The 16068-nt window shown below is 39.8% G+C and overlaps 1 protein-coding gene across 1 annotated transcript; it reads right to left on the bottom strand.

Moving 5' to 3' along the window:
- Nucleotides 1-298: 298 nt before the first annotated feature.
- On the bottom strand, nucleotides 299-12130 carry LOC143855521 (peroxisomal membrane protein 13-like). The gene is made up of 6 exons (XM_077365667.1): nucleotides 11929-12130; nucleotides 10125-10215; nucleotides 2422-2655; nucleotides 2016-2332; nucleotides 1008-1100; nucleotides 299-748 (listed from the first exon to the last, which is right to left on the bottom strand). Exons 2-6 carry the CDS (start codon nucleotides 10171-10173, stop codon nucleotides 536-538), a joined length of 906 nt encoding a protein of 301 aa, XP_077221782.1. The 5' UTR covers nucleotides 10174-10215; nucleotides 11929-12130; the 3' UTR covers nucleotides 299-535.
- Nucleotides 12131-16068: the final 3938 nt, after the last annotated feature.

Genomic DNA, 16068 nt, shown 5'->3' with positions numbered 1-16068 from the left:
TCTCAGTAGGTGTTTCTTTTTAGTATGCATTTCTGTTGAGGTGAAAATGGAAACATTTCGTTCGTTACAGTAGAAATTTAAAACTATAATCCCCAACACTCAAATGGATATGCATCATCACTCTTTGAATTAATAATGTATGAAAATTCTCGGGTAAAGATTCAAAATACTCGGGTATGGAGTGTTGGGGGATCATCTTGTGCATATTGTTTCCCTAATAAAAAGTTTATAAAAACTTTTTTTCCGACCAAGATTCATGTTAAAGGGAGTCATAGCCCAGAAACAACTGTAGAAAAGCTTCTAGTGTCAAAAGTATCCACCTTTTATTGCAGATCAAAGGGTGATACAAATCTTACTTATGTGTCCTTTCTAATATACACACAACTTATTTGCGGATGTCTAGACCATTCCTTTGTCGCAACGACAAGCAATATTTCTCAACTATAGGCAGGCCCAACATATATAAAATCAGTAAGACTCGTACCTCTAGGCCTGCGCTCCCGGCAGTTCCTTCAGATCAATTTAGACAAAGGAATCAGTTCCTTCTACCAGCATCATCACCCCAAACATTGTCCCATGAGTTGCTTGCACCCTTCGGCCCCTCAATGTAATTCTGCCCATGTCCATCAGGACCTGGGAGTGCACCAGGTCCTGGATGGTGGGGTTTAATAGGCTTTGTTTTGAACCCTAGCAACCTAAACACGAATCTCGCAAGCTCCCCATATAACATCCCAGAACGATCAAAGAGCTGCAACAATAATTATGATTTCAAATAGTGAATAAACATAGGGAGATGATGTTTTCAACACAACAACACCCCCCCCCTGCAATACGCATGCGCCCCCCATATAAGGTGATTTGACATGAACAGTGTGCAACTTTAACGCTTTTTGATGTCAAATCACGTTATAAGGGGGGCGCATGCATACTGCAGGGTTGGGGGCTTGCAAATATCATCGTGCTAAACATAAGGTCAGAAGATGGCTGTGGTGTGTACAAGAGAGCACCTGAAGTAGCGCTGACATGAACATGTGAAATGCCTGGGTGTTTTGATCAATAAGCATTGCAATCCGACCGAAAAATGTTACAACACCTTGCATCTGAAATCAATAGTAGTGAAATCAATATTCTGTCGGGCAATGGCACTAAAAAAAGAAGAAAAAGAAAAGATCGTTCTACCTTCTTTTGTTTGTCTTCTACTTCATTCAGGACAAGACAAACAAAACGGGGTAGAAATGGAGTGGAAATATGATTATATCCATTTTTTTTAATGGAAAATAGATTCATTTAAAAACAGGGACCGAGAAGGACCCTAGATCCATACATACAAATTATATATGCATATGAGAAAACAGTTCCTGCGCTCGAGCGCAGATAGCTTATCTGCGCTTGAGTGCAGGAAACAAGGGTGGGCCCACATTTTTTGGGTGATCTTAAGCATTCATTTGAAAGCCCCCATCATGGATGGGGTGTGTACCATTGGATCATCTTAGGGTGTCCATTTGTGTTGGGAGGGGGGGAGGAGGAGGAAATGGAAAGATACTGTCTGTCCACAAATCTGCCCATTTTTTCACGCCACAAATGGAAGGGTTAGGATGATCCAATGGAGCTGATTTTTGGTACACACCCCATCCATGATGGAGCCTATCAAATGAATACTTAGGATCACGCAAAAAATGTGGGCCCACCATGGTTCCTGCACTCGAGCGCAGATAAGCTTATCTGTGGTCGAGCGCATGAACTGTTTTCCCTATATATATATATATATATATAGGCTCACTTTTCAGCAGATTATGTCTTATTCACTTAATTGATCTGATGTGACTGTTCTCTAATGCAAAAGTCAGCTGCGAAATGGATTTTCTGTGAAATGGCCTAGCAAATCCCAAATAACTTTGTATTGATTGCATAGATTCCATTATAAAAAGACATAATTAAGCTAGGACAAGGAGTAGCTACAGATCTTTCAAAATAAAATAGCAGTCCCAGAAAGAGTAGGAAACTGTATTTCTTACCACCCGAAGGAAGGATATCCAAAAACCTGGTGGTGAAGGAGGAGCACCAAATGGATTATTTGGATCTTGATCACCATATGGACCGCCCATTCCCATTCCTGGTCCCATTCCATAACTGCCCATTCCGCCACCAAATCCATTGTTATACATTCCACCTCCATACAAGCCAGTACTTCCATATTGGCTGCCATATCCCCTATTATACATGTTATTACCATAAAGCCCACCACCTCCATATGATCCTCCAATTCCACCATAGGAGGAACCATACATTCCAGAGCCATAGCCTGAATTGTTGTTTACACCAGAACCATATCCTGTGTGAAGCATAAAAGTTTCTCACGGTTTGAAAGATATTGAAAAAAAATGAAAAGAAAATACAATACAGTTTAAAATTAAAACATACCCCCGATGCTATTTCCGTAGTTCTGCTCCCAAGGTCTTGTGGGTACAGGCCTGCCAAGAGTATTTCTGTTAACAGAAACATTCCTCTCGGCATTAGAAACAATCTCTCCAGGTCTTGCAGTACCCGATGATTCAACAACACCACTTGTGCTACCGGGAGATGGGGGTTTAAAAGGCGTAGCACCAGATGATGTTCCAGCTCGTTCCCAAGGTTTTGGTGGCATGGCACCACCACCTGCAGTGGCAATTCAAAGTTCAGAAACAAAAAATAAACAGTTTAACATTGAATTCTTCACAAATGCAATTTAGAAGACAATAATCCCCTGGAAGCAATTTTAAAGCCAACAGAGAACCTGCTTTAGCTGCAATGCAACTTGTCCAGATCACAAACAGAACATGTCTATCAGACAGCTTTATAAGATGTTTCAAATGTTCTTCTTTATGTATTCATCTCACAAATATTGGATGCATCTTGAACCAAATGGTGACAGAGAATGCCCGCAAGTTTAGTTTGACTACATGCTCGACCACAATTAAAATCACATGAGAAACTTTTTTTGAGAAAATGGTTACTTTATTAATTCCATAAAATGGTAAAAAGCATGAGACAAGGAGTCGCCCGACGCCAACATCCCATTGTACATATCAGCCTACGCTAATCGACACCGGTTTTATTTGTATGCAATTCCATTCCCTTTTTTTTGTTTTTTTTGATACTTTAGTTGGGATCGAACACCCGACCTCAGGGTGAAAGAAGTCTTTACCATCTGAGCTAGAGGCTCGACCCCAATTTCACGACCCCCTCTTTAGCAAAGCTTGTCTCAAGATGAGAAACTGGATTCATAATCCTAAGAAACATGAGCCAAATCCAAGCATTCAAAAGAAATGATTTCTTGAACAATCTCAAGATCAAGTTGAAAATCATTTAAAAACTCACAAATGAAGCACACAATGCCTTCCATATATAGTTCAAATGATTGAATGAGTATGCGAAACAAATTATTTCTTGAACAATCTAAAGATCAAGTTGAAAATCATCTAAGAAACTCATGAATGAAACACACAATGCCTTCCATATATAGTTCAAATGAGTATGTGAAACAATACATGCATAATAGATTGTTCACAGCAGGGATTGTCTCAAACGAAAAGATTTTCTATTTAAGATTTAGTCTTCCACTTTTTTCGACTAGATACCAACGAACAAAGCACGCAATTTTCATTTTATTTTATGCAAATTCTTTGGCAGTCATGAGACATTTCCAAATACTTTCCCTGTTGTACCTTTGACTAATGTTTACCATAAGATCCTAAACTACAGAATAAAATTGGAAGTCATGCCACTATGTGGCCAAACTCTTTGTACGAGTATGAAGCCAAATTCCTGGTTTGAGACTTCACTCATTCTTTGCTCCCTCACCTCATCAAGTGTATACAGATTGTTTTACTGATATTGAGACCCAACATAAGAAATCTGCCTTGGGTTAAACTTTACTCAGATTGGGTAAAAACCCGCATACACAATTGAGGTGCAGATGAATCAAAATACAAAATGATGCCATGCAACAATGACTAAATTATAGAGCTTCCATTTCCTCATGTGAAATATGTGGCCTAGGCATAGATTTGAAAATATGTCCGTCAATTGGAGAGTGGTGGACACACGAGGAAGCTGTAAATGGCCCCCACCTGATGGGCAAGGAAGGTGTTTTTTTTTCTTTCTCTTTTTTGGAGGAAGCAAAACAAGCAACAACGGATTCGCAGTCTGGAGACAGCAATTAGAAGAAAGACTTTGCATACAAACCGTTCTTCTTCACCCGACCCAACTCGACCCGAGTTGCACCCCTAGTGGCAGACTCTAATTATAGGCCGAAGTTCGCGCCATTCTCCTTCCTCTTTCTCCTTCCCATCTCCCATCTTCTGTTCTTTCATCTCTCAGCTTCTCTCTATTATCCTACAACTATTTTTCTCCTCTTTCTTCTTCACCTTCCCGGTTGGGGTTATAAACCGTTCATCTTTTCCCCTTATCTTTTCCTCGATCTTCTTTCCCTCTTTTCTTGATGTTGATCTTTTTTGGATCTTTTTTTTTTTTGAAATGGCATCTTTTTTGGATCTTGATCTTCATTTCTTGATCTTGATCTTGATCTTAATCATTCTTTTCTTCGCTTCACCGTATCTTGCCTGAGATCAGCCCTTCTTTCTTTCTTTTTTTGAATGGTAATATATTTCATTAAAGGGAAAGGGGGACAGAGAAAGTCAGCCCATAAGATACAGATAAGCACAAAAAAGAATAGATAATACAGGCAGCCCCCAACAAAAATGAGGTAGCCTATGGGGTAAGAAATCAAACATCTCTAAATCCTGCTTATGAACTCCATCCCTAGCAAGCTTGTCAGCAATCCCATTTGCGGATCTCCTCACATGTACAAAAGTGAGGAACCTACAGATCTATCCTTCATCTCATCAAACTACCGAGCAAATCTCCAGGGTGGGACCAAGGAGCCCTTCAGCCACCTAATGACGTTGAGAGTCTCCTTCCACAATTGTATGATCCATGCTTTCTTTTTCCAAAAGCAATAGACCTCGATGAACCACCCTCACCTCAGCTTCAGCCCCCAACAAAAACAAGGTAGCCTATCAAGGGGGTAAGAAATCAAACATCTCTAAATCTTGCTTATGAACTCCATCCCTAGCAAGCTTGTTAGCAATTCCATTTGCGGATCTCCTCACATGTACAAAAGTGAGGGAGGAACCTATAGATCTATCCTTCATCTCATCAAAGTACCGAGCAAATCTCTAGGATGGGACCAGGAAGCCCTTTAGCCACCTAATGACATTGAGAGAGTCTCCTTCCACAATAGTATGATCCATGCTTTCTTTCTCCAAAAGCAATAGAACTCAATGAACTGCCCTCACCCTAGTGAAGCTGGCATCAGCTGACCCAATAGGACCTGAGAAAGCACATATAACCTCTCCCAAATAATCCCTCAGTACACCCACAATACCGGCTCGATTGCCATAACTAGAATCATCAAAGTTTAATTTCAAAAGCCCAACGGGGGGAGCTTGCCATTGTTGTACAACTAAGGGGCGACTTTCAAAAGCCCAAAGGGGGGAGCTTGCCATTGTTGTACAACCAAGGGCGACTTTCAAAAGCCCAACGGGGAGATCAGCCCTTCTTTCTCTCACTTTAGGTTTCTCTCTTTCCTCTCTCGGACACTTCCTGTAGACGATCAAGGCTAGACATCCAGCAAGTCGCTCAAAGGTACGGAATACTTTCACTTTCATTTCAATCAACCTACCCATCATTTTTCTCTACCCTTGAACTATTTTAACAGCCCTTACATCCTTATTTTACCCGGATAGACCCTACCCCTGTCGCCACAACTCCTAGCTTACTTTTACTATTCACATGTCATATCCTTGCCCCTTGGGACAGATTTATAGTGAGGACTGTTTTTTTATTTCATATTGATTAGCTACATTGGGAATATAAAGTAAGGAACATGGTATGGATAATTTAATATTTATAGTAGATTGAGATTTCCAGCGTAGAATTTCTTTAAATATCTTTTGTTGATTTTGATTACTCTTGTTATGTTTATGCTGATTTGGGAATGTATGCTGCTGATTTTATTGAATAATAACTCATTTTATTGTTCTAAAATTTCCAGAAAGTCAACTTGTGAATCCTAGGCTTGCACTTATTTGGTATTAGAGCCAAGCGCCACCACCTCCCCACCCCCCAAACCGGCCTTCTCCCTCCTCGCCCCGGCACCTGTTTCAAGCTTCTGAGCCCCTGACTTTCCACAGAACGAATGCACATGCCTCAAACAAATTGGCTATGTGTTGCAGCATCACTCGGAACACCTTAAATGACGAAGGATCGGAGTCCAAATCCCATTGCCAAAAGCACAATGAATAAGAACATGATAAAAATCTCCTTAGCTCCATAACATATACGACACTCATTGAAGATAGTCCTTCAGGGTTCTGTTTTCCCCTTTTATTCTTGATCCAAAATCCAAAAGCTTGATTTCAAAAGCTTCTTAGTGCTCTCCTATAGATTGGGTTCCATCGAAGTAGTCTTGGTCTATCTTTCTATGTCAAGTGAAGAAAAGAGTGGATTGAAGTGTTGATTGCATATGTTGATGATAAGATCCTGATACGAGATGACACAGAGGGGATGAATCATCTCAAATGGGATTTATAGAGGGTCTTTGATATCAAGAACCTTGCTGTTAAGATACTTTTTGAGAATTGGAGTTGTTTAATTATCTCAGGTATATTCATAAGGCAGTAGGAAGTATGCTCGTGATCTTTTTTTTGAGATAGGTAATCTTGGTGAAACCCACTGACATTCCAATGGCGTTAAATTATCATTTATCCATTTAATCTTGGATTTTACCAAGAGTTAGTAGGTAAACTTATTTACCTAACTCATACCAGACCTAACCTTGGTTATGATAGTTTACACATACTTCTGCTCACATGAAGGAGTTCATTGTATTATGAGATAAATCAAAGGGTCTCTTTGTCGTGGGCTATACAACTCAACAAAACTCAACTAAGCCTTGTCCCAAACTAGTTGGGGTCAGCTGATGAATCCTTTCGAAAAATTTTATGAAGAAGGTGAAAGGATCTAACCGGCTCAAAATTGACTAAGTCTACTCCTGACATTAGTTGGGTTTGTCTACATGGATCATTTTCTTCCATTCTATCCTATCCAAGGTCATGCTCTCTGTTATGTTCCTCGCCATCAAGTCTTTCCTCACTGTTTCTACCCAAGTAGTTTTCGGTCTGCCCCTACCTCTTTTTATTCCATCAACTTGGCACGAGTCACTTCTTCTCACTGGAGCATCCAAAGGCCTACGTTGGATATGCCCAAACCATCTTAAGCGATGCTCTCTCATCTTCTCCTCAATTGGTGCCACCCCCACCTTTTTACGGATGTCTTCATTTTTAATTCGATCCAACCTTGTGTGGCCGCACATCCATCTAAGCATTCACATATCCGCTACACTCATCTTATGCACATGCTGCTTCTTGGTGGCCCAACATAGGGTCTCTTTATATCATTGTATTATGAGATAAATCAAAGGGTCTCTTTGTCGTGAGCTATATAAAGTATAAAGAGACAATGAACATTTGGATATATTGGGTTTCTACCATGTTGATTGGGTAGGTTATGATGATCATGATTCAATATAAAGTATAAAGAGACAATGAACATTTGGATATATTGGGTTTCTACCATGTTGATTGGGTAGGTTATGATGATCATGATTCAATATTATTAGTTTTATTAGGAGCAATGCCATTAAAAAAAAAGAGTTTTATTAGGGGCTATATGGTGAGTTGGAAAAGTAAAAAACAAATTGTAGTTGCCCCTACCAATTCTTGAAGAAGAATATAGAGCCATGGTAGTGACAAGCAAGTAGTCTCGTTGAGAAAGGTGCTTGGAGAATTGGCGATTGGATGTTACTTGTATGAGGATGATTGATGTAGTTTGTATCCAAAACTCAAATCCAAATCCAAATCCAAAAACATGAGGTATCCAAACGTGGGCTTATGGAAAATCAGGTTGAGCTAAAACTAGTGATTGTGATACCAATTTACAAAACACTAGCGGCTGAGACATGTACTAATTTACAAGCTGGAAATTCACATCAACTTCTAGTATCCATTTAAACTTTGGTTCCTTCAAGAGGTCTTTGAATGACACGTCAAAAACCTCAATCCCTTCTGCTACAAAATGAAGTCTAATCATGGAACTACGAACTTATCCCACAGCTCCGAGCATAGGCAACTTCAAAGTTGCGGCCACCTATTTTCGTTAACTCATGTGGCATTCCCCGAAAACACAACATCAAATCGATACTTCTTAGAACAAATAAGTCTAAATTTCATATTCGATCATGATCCAATAAGATTTGCGAGAAATCTATACCAAGAATTTAGTTTGGAGGCACAAAAGGATTGGACCAGAGAATCGATAGAGTAGGACTTTATTAATACACTACCAATCTGACAAAGGGCTACAAAACCCAAATTCCGAAGAGTTTTTAGTCTTTTAACCAAGTAATCCCAGTTAGAGAGGAGAAGTCAAAGGAGATTAACTGGAAGAGAGGAAGTCATACACAGAAACAAAGAGTAAAAGAACTTGCTGAAATAAAGTAACTAAGAGTTCAACTTTAAAATCTAAACACCATACGAGAATTATTCCCAAAAGTGAAATCGGCAATAGCATAACAGCCTGCATAAAGTATGTCCAGATCCTTTCAGGCTGACCTTAAACATTTTCTTTTCAAATGGCATCTTAACTGAACTTTTTTCCCAAATAGCATCTTAACTAAATGTACTCTTTTTTTTTAAATGTGTTTAACTAAATGTATTCCCCTGCTTAACTTCAACTTTATAACTAAACTTAATTGTGCTTACTCCAAGTTTTCCTAATTTCATGCTTTGAAAGTTTTCAACTTAGAAACGATCTCAAATTCTCCAATATTGATATTGGATGTCTACGCAAAAATGGATGTTTTGAAACAACCTTAAAAGAACTCAGGAAACTCCTAGAAAAAATATCCAAAAACTAACAGAGAGAGAGAGAGAGAGAGATCCGTTGTTCGAATTTCTTCCAACTAAAGCCATGCACCCTCTTGTTTTTCACCACCAGATAGCCCAAAAATACAAGACTGGAGTCATAAAATAGCACCTTTATAGTTAACGTATTGCTTCTCCTTTTGCAACACTCTCAAGACTCCACATAAGTGCTAAAATATGGTCTTTACTAGTGCTATAAATGATAATGCCATCAAAATAAAAAATCATTATGTGCGGATCTCATAACAAAACATTTCAAAAAAGCAATATGGATTTATGTATAAACCTAAAATTATGCATGGATATCATTTAGACATTTGCACCCGAGCCAAGTCCCAATTTATTTCATCTCCAGGGTTTGATCCTTAGACCATTTGGTTAAAGAATAACATTTCTACCAGATAGACCAAGCATGGGTGGTCTATTTATTAAACAACTAGTGCTAAAAAAGAGTTTCATGAATGTGTAAGGAAATAAAGGCAAAAAAAAATACCAAGAATTGAAGCAAGAAATCTGCAAAGATAATTGAAGAAACAAGGCAATGGTGGGATCAACCTTGCAGTATTTATGACAGTCCCAATGGAAAAATGGACCAGCAGAGAGATAAAAGTATTAACCGAGAATGGCAATGACTGGTGCATAAGAGAATGACACCAATCATTACGTATGCAAAACAAGGCATGAGAGATGTCAGATCAAAGAGGAAGAGGAAAGAAAGGACTCAAGATATTAGTTCAAGAGAGTGAGAGAATGTAAAGTTGTAAACCAGATAAGGCATGCTTAAAATCAAGTTATGTACAGCTATGAAAGTATGTAATTCCAAAAGCTATCCATCTACTTAAGCTCGGATATTCTTGAGATGCTATTTAACCTGAAGCTCTGAACCTCAATCCAATGATGCGCCATAGGTTTCCATCAAACATAACAAAAGAACAACCACAACACAAAAAAGGGACTAAATAGTCAATTGAGAAGCAATCAACCTCCACCAGAAACAAAATGTATAAAGACAAGCAAGAATGATGAATGCAATACAAGATAATGCCATTTTTGAAGAAAAATCACCACAACAGGAAAAAAGGTAATAGAAATGAAACAAACCAGCACTGCCAGATATGGGAGGGCCCTTTGTATTTTGTTCCGAAGCCATCAAAATTAATCAAAACCCAGATTAAAGTGTAAGCAATAAGCACTGCAAGATCACCGTCAAAATGTCAACTTATAACCAACCCATGGGACAATAAATCCACTGAAACTAAGAAACATGGAATAAATTCAATTAAAACCTGTAACATTGGCAGAAATAAAACAAGATAAAACAACAAAATATCAAATTGACCAACAAAAAAAAAATGGCAAAACCCAATTTTTGCACTGCTCCAAGCCTCCAACAAAGGTAACGACAGTACGGACCCTTATCTGGTTTTGCCTCAACTTATAACCATACATGGGACTCTAAATCCATTGAAACTAAGAAAAGTGGAAGAAATTCAATTAAAAACGGTAACAATAGCGAGAAATAAAACAAGATATACAGAACACAGTAAAGGCAAAACCCGATTTTTGCCTATCAGGTTTTGGCTCAACTTATAACCATACATGGGACAGTAAATCCACTGAAACTAAGAAACATAGAAGAAATTCAATTAAAACCCGTAACATTAGCGAGAAATAAAACAGGATATAAACAACACAGTATCAAATTGACGGAAAAAAAGGCAAAAGCCGATTTTCATGCTGCTCCAAGCCTCCAACAAGGTAACAACATTATAGGACCCCTATGAGGTTTTGCCTCAAGTTATAACCAAACATGGGACCATGAATCCATTCAATTAAAAGCGAAAACATTAGAGAGAAAACAAACAAGATATAAACAACACAGTATAATATTAGAGCCGGGTATATTCCTTTTACCTTCTTCATGAATTTTTTCTAAAGGATTCATTTAGCCGACCCCAACTAGTTTGGGACAAAGGCTTTGTTGAGTTGAGTTGAGTATAAAATTGATGTAGAAAAAAAAAGGCAAACCCCGATTTTTGCTCTAGTCCAAGCCTCCAACAAAGGTAACAACAGTATAGAACCCTTATCAGACTAGCAAAACCTACACAATAAGGGTAACTACTTAATTACGGGGGAATGGTGAAAAATCCCTAACCAAGTGTTTTAGCCAAACTAAAAACCCTATCCAGACTATAACAATGGGCCATTTGGATACGCGGATTTTAGAATTCAGGTTTTTAGTTTGATAACAGTGTAAAAGAGGGTTCATGATCAAGCTGTTGTATGCTGCCCTGACAGCGTTTCTTAGATTTTAAAAATCTCTTCTGCATCCTGATATTTCTAAAACCTGGAAAGATGGGTGGATCTGCTACGGTGGAAAGAAGGGCAAGAAGTCAAAAACGACGGCTGGCCTGGGAAAACACGATTTCCAGTCTCTCTGATATTACACAACAGAATTCCCCGAAAACTTTCAAGAAATATAACAATCGCGCAATTTTCCTTCCTTTAAAAGCCGATTTCAACATACAAATGAGAAAACAAAAAACCAGAACAACTCTCCGCTAATTACACAACAGAATTCCCCTAAAACTTTCGCGAAATATAATAATCGTGCAATTTTTCTTCCTTTAAAAGCCAATTTCAACATATAAACGAGAAAACGAAAAGCCAGAACCATAACTAACTAATCTAATACACTAAAACGGCATCAAGAACACAAAAGAAACAATCAGAAAGAAAGAAAGAACAGAAAAAACCGATAATTTATAGAGCTAAGGAAGGAGAATCGAGGAACAAAGATGGAAACCCTAGAGAAAAAAACCAAGATAAGACGAAGAAACCAGCAAAATTGATATCTCCAAAATCAAAGACCAAAACCCTAGAAATCGAAAGAGATGAATGTTACCTTTTCCCGGTAGAGAAGGAAATCGAGGGATTTCTTGGGGAGGAGTTGGAGGTGGGGACTTTAGTGTTGGAAATTTAGTCCCCAACTTCTAATTCCAAAGAGGGAGAAATTTTTAAGGAGAGTTAGTGTGGCAAAAAATAAGGAGGGATTTTATTGTTTATCGAGAATTTAGCGGCAACAGCTAAGATGGACGGGAGATGAAATTTGTGCCCCTTGTTTTTAAAAAGACACACCTCCTTTTGTTTTAACGGTTTGTAATTGGAAAAGGGGAAATGCTAAATTCGCCCCATTTTTTCATAGGAGACATCCACCTCCAGTGTTTAAAAAGGAGAAACCAAGCTTGAGTTTGTGCAATTATTAAACCATGACAGTGCCAACATCGCTGCCAAAAAATAAGGGCCCCGTCACATGCTTCTAAAAACTAGTGGCATATCAGTACAAGGAGTTTTTACATGCTTTATACGAGTAGTTACATGTATTTTTTTAAAAATGTAGTGGGTCCACCTTTCAAAGATCCAAACCATTCATTTGTTGGACCCCAATGTAAATAAGATGTGTTGGGGGTAAAATCGGCATGAACAGTTGATAAGCGACACATGGCACTTCTGAGTAATTAGAGACCGACCTACGGGATAAGGAAATGAGATATTATCCTCTCCTTGCAAAAAGCAACGTCCATAGTTGGGAAACCGCCCGTCGAAGAGGTAACACGCCCTAAGGCGGTGGCTTTTCAAGTAAAGGAGTCCCATAATAGTAACTTGCTTGTATAGGGAAAGAAGATATCTATTGAAAATAGATATAATCTAATCTCCCAGGGAGTCAACCAATTAGGAAAGACTCCTCAAACAGTAAGATTCTAACTATTGTGGACTCTATTTTCTATAAAAGGGATCCTCATATTCATAATGGAACTACGTCAGAGTTGATCTTCAAAGAAGGGGTGCGTAGGCAGCTTGGCAACAACTAAGTTTAGTCACAATCCTTCTCCATTCGTCTTCGTTGGTAACGCTTCTAAACTTAATCTCCTTCCCTTCAATTCACCTGTGATTCAGATTTCTAGCTTAATATTACAGTACTACTCGGAGCTGTAGCTCCAGGCCTACTAACATTTTTCCTGTGAGTGTAAGTTATCCACAGGATTAACTCTATCACCGTTAGATTGTGTAGAGCGGATTTCGGCGTCATCAGATTGGCGCCATCCGTGAGACCACCATGACAAATTCGAGATCAAAAGCCTCGAAATCTGTCACCACTAACCACAAGGTGAGGGAGTAATGACCAGGAGTCAAGTACAGGCTACAATCCCAGAGAATCAAGCTCCAGAGGAAACACCTAACAACGAAGATACTACTCCAGTCACTATGACTATGTTCAACGAACTCGCATCTCAAGTAGGGAACGTTTCAGTCACCCTTCAACATATATTAAAACGCCTACCACCCCCTCCACAGATAGTTCGAGATGTTACGGTTCCCCCGATAATTGCGGAAGCGAGAAATTCACCTTTGGAGAAATAACAAGACGAATCGCCTGAAGGCAGAAACCCTCGTAGTAGAAGGCCAGTAAATCACCGACCTTCGGCTTCAATTACTAGTCCCAAGCCAAATCACGAAAACGAAGAGGCAAACGACCGACGGGCACCGGAATTAACCTTTAGGCCTATTCCAACCCAGAACAATAATAATGCCCCCCGAAGAGCTAATAGCATGGGAAATCCGAATCAAGGGCCAGATGACCCACATCAAAATTTGAGAGATGGAGTTAATACGCCTGATTTGGGAATCCTGGCCAGACTTCAACGACAAGTCAGGGAGATGCAGTGTTATGTTAAGAAGCCTTATAAACCAGATCTCCTGACTAAATGGGAGAATGAAATACAATCACCATTCATAGAGGCCATAGCACAGGCCCGATTAATGCCAAATTTCGACTTACCAAGGCTCGATCTCTACGATGGTACGTCATCCATTGGAGTATCTACAATCGTATCGGAGAGCGATGGAATTCAAAGGTGCTAACGACACAGTCATGTGTCACACTTTTTCGTCATACTTAAAAAGGGGAGCATATAGTTGGTTCGACCGCCTTAAACCTAGTTCCATATCCTCTTTTTGAGAGCTAGGTATGGAGTTTGTGACCTACTTCGCCAATAGTCAGCCAAAAAAAAAAAAAAACCTGACGACGCACTCCTCGCTCTTCGACAAGGAAAGGAGGAAACTTTACAATCTTTTATAGGTCGGTTCAGGGCTGAGTTATCGCAAATCAAAGACCCTAATCATGAGATGGTCAGGGCCGCCATGAAATCAGTTGTCCACGATGGGGATCTCAATGTAGCCATGAAATCAGTTGTCCACGATAGGGATCTCAATGTAGCTCTGAGTATCGATCCTCCCCGAGATCTCTAGAGGCTAATGGCGGTAGCAAACAAGTAAGAGAATTTCAACAAGCCAAATGCAGATTTTTCGACGGGCTCTGTAATTTGATCATTCCAATAATAATGAGCCCTATAAATGGTTTTGGACTCACAATAGATCAGGCATTGTGCTAGTGTCCTTGTAAGAAAATGGATGACAATCGCCTAAAAAAGACTCTTTAACAAGAATGAAGAGTGGCTAGGAAAAAGAGAGATTTGAGACACGGTAAGAGAGTGGAAAGTGGAGAATGGAAGAGATGCCGACGATAAGATGAATGCCTCATAAGGGCACTGTTGAAGTATTAAAAAAATGGGCGGCCCAGTGTACAAGTGGCGGGATCTGGGAAGGGCGAGATGTACGCAGCCTTACTTCAAAAGGGGCGGCCCAGTGTACAAGTGGCGGGATCTGGGGAGGGCGAGATGTACGCAGCCTTACTCCTGCTTTGGAGAGAGGCTATTTCCGTGACTCGAACCCGTGACCACCAGGTCACAATGGAGCAACCTTCCTGTTAAAGTATAAAAGCTGTATCCAACAGCTTAAGCTTTTGGAGTAATAGGTTCTTTTACAAGATATCTTAGCAAATGCCCTAGGGTTCAAAAGTCCTTGGCATTAAAAATCCATATGTAATGCCAACTCAAAAGTGGGGCCACATGTGCCCATGTGTAGGCCAACCTTAAAAAAGTGGGGCCACAAGTGAGGGGGAATGTTACAAAAGCTTAAATAACGCCGCCATCTCCGACAGCTAAAGATTTTGGAGTAATTAGTTGTTTCACAAGCACAACATCAGCCCCACGGGCACAGTGGGTCTCACCTTAGGTTGACATGAAGACTCCATTTCAAGGGGCTTCGTTTGGGTAATTTATGGCCCAAAGACCCCTCCAATCATGCTACACTAATTAGGGTGCAACTTGGGTCGGGTCCAACCCGAACCCAACAGGTTTAACCCGATTTCAGCTGTGGTTGGTTTGGCCTTCCCTTGGCTTAGGATGTGTTAGGGGTAAGAAAAGCCAACCCAATCTACTTCTCGACTGGGTTAGGGTTGAGGCCTTGGGCAACCACCAGGCCACGCCCCCCTAATTTTATCATGATTTTATTATGACTCAAAAATCCACCCGACTACCAAAATTCAATACCCATTTTTTTGTATTTCTTTCGCTCTTGCTACAGGCTAACCCGAAATTTCGGGTTAGATAGGTTGGGTTAGGGTTGATCCTCAACCTGAGGTTTGGGTTGGTTGGGTTGGGCCAGTGTTGATGTATACTAGCATGGGTTGGCCATAAAAGATCAACGGTTAGGATCAATCTAAGGTGTGACACACTACACCGCAGTGGGTGCACCATATTCTACTACAAGTGAGAAAAGGCCTCAACCTGAGGTTTGGGTTGGTTGGGTTGGGCCAGTGTTGATGTATACTAGCAAGGGTTGGGTTAGGGTTGGCCCTAAAAGATCAACGGTTAGGATCAATCTAAGGTGTGACACACTATACCGCAGTGGGTGCACCATATTCTACTACAAGTGAGAAAAAGAGTACCAAGAGAAACGGACAAAAATTGGGGAGGCACCTTATTCAACAAAGCACAAGTGAATATCAGATACTGGTTACAAGAAAATTGCTAAAGGCACTGAAATCTGCAATAGAAGACACAAGAAATTTGCTAATAATACTGAAATACGCCAAACGTGAAAAAGTGTGACATTCTGTGGTACTAAGAAGTAAAGAGAATCA

This window comes from Tasmannia lanceolata, unplaced genomic scaffold (genome assembly GCF_043159265.1).
Source record: "Tasmannia lanceolata isolate RefF3 unplaced genomic scaffold, GAP_Taslan_0.1 ptg000021l, whole genome shotgun sequence".
NCBI lineage: Eukaryota > Viridiplantae > Streptophyta > Magnoliopsida > Canellales > Winteraceae > Tasmannia > Tasmannia lanceolata.
The sequence above is the reverse complement of the archived record's forward strand: the minus strand, read 5'-3'. Positions and strand labels throughout refer to the sequence as shown.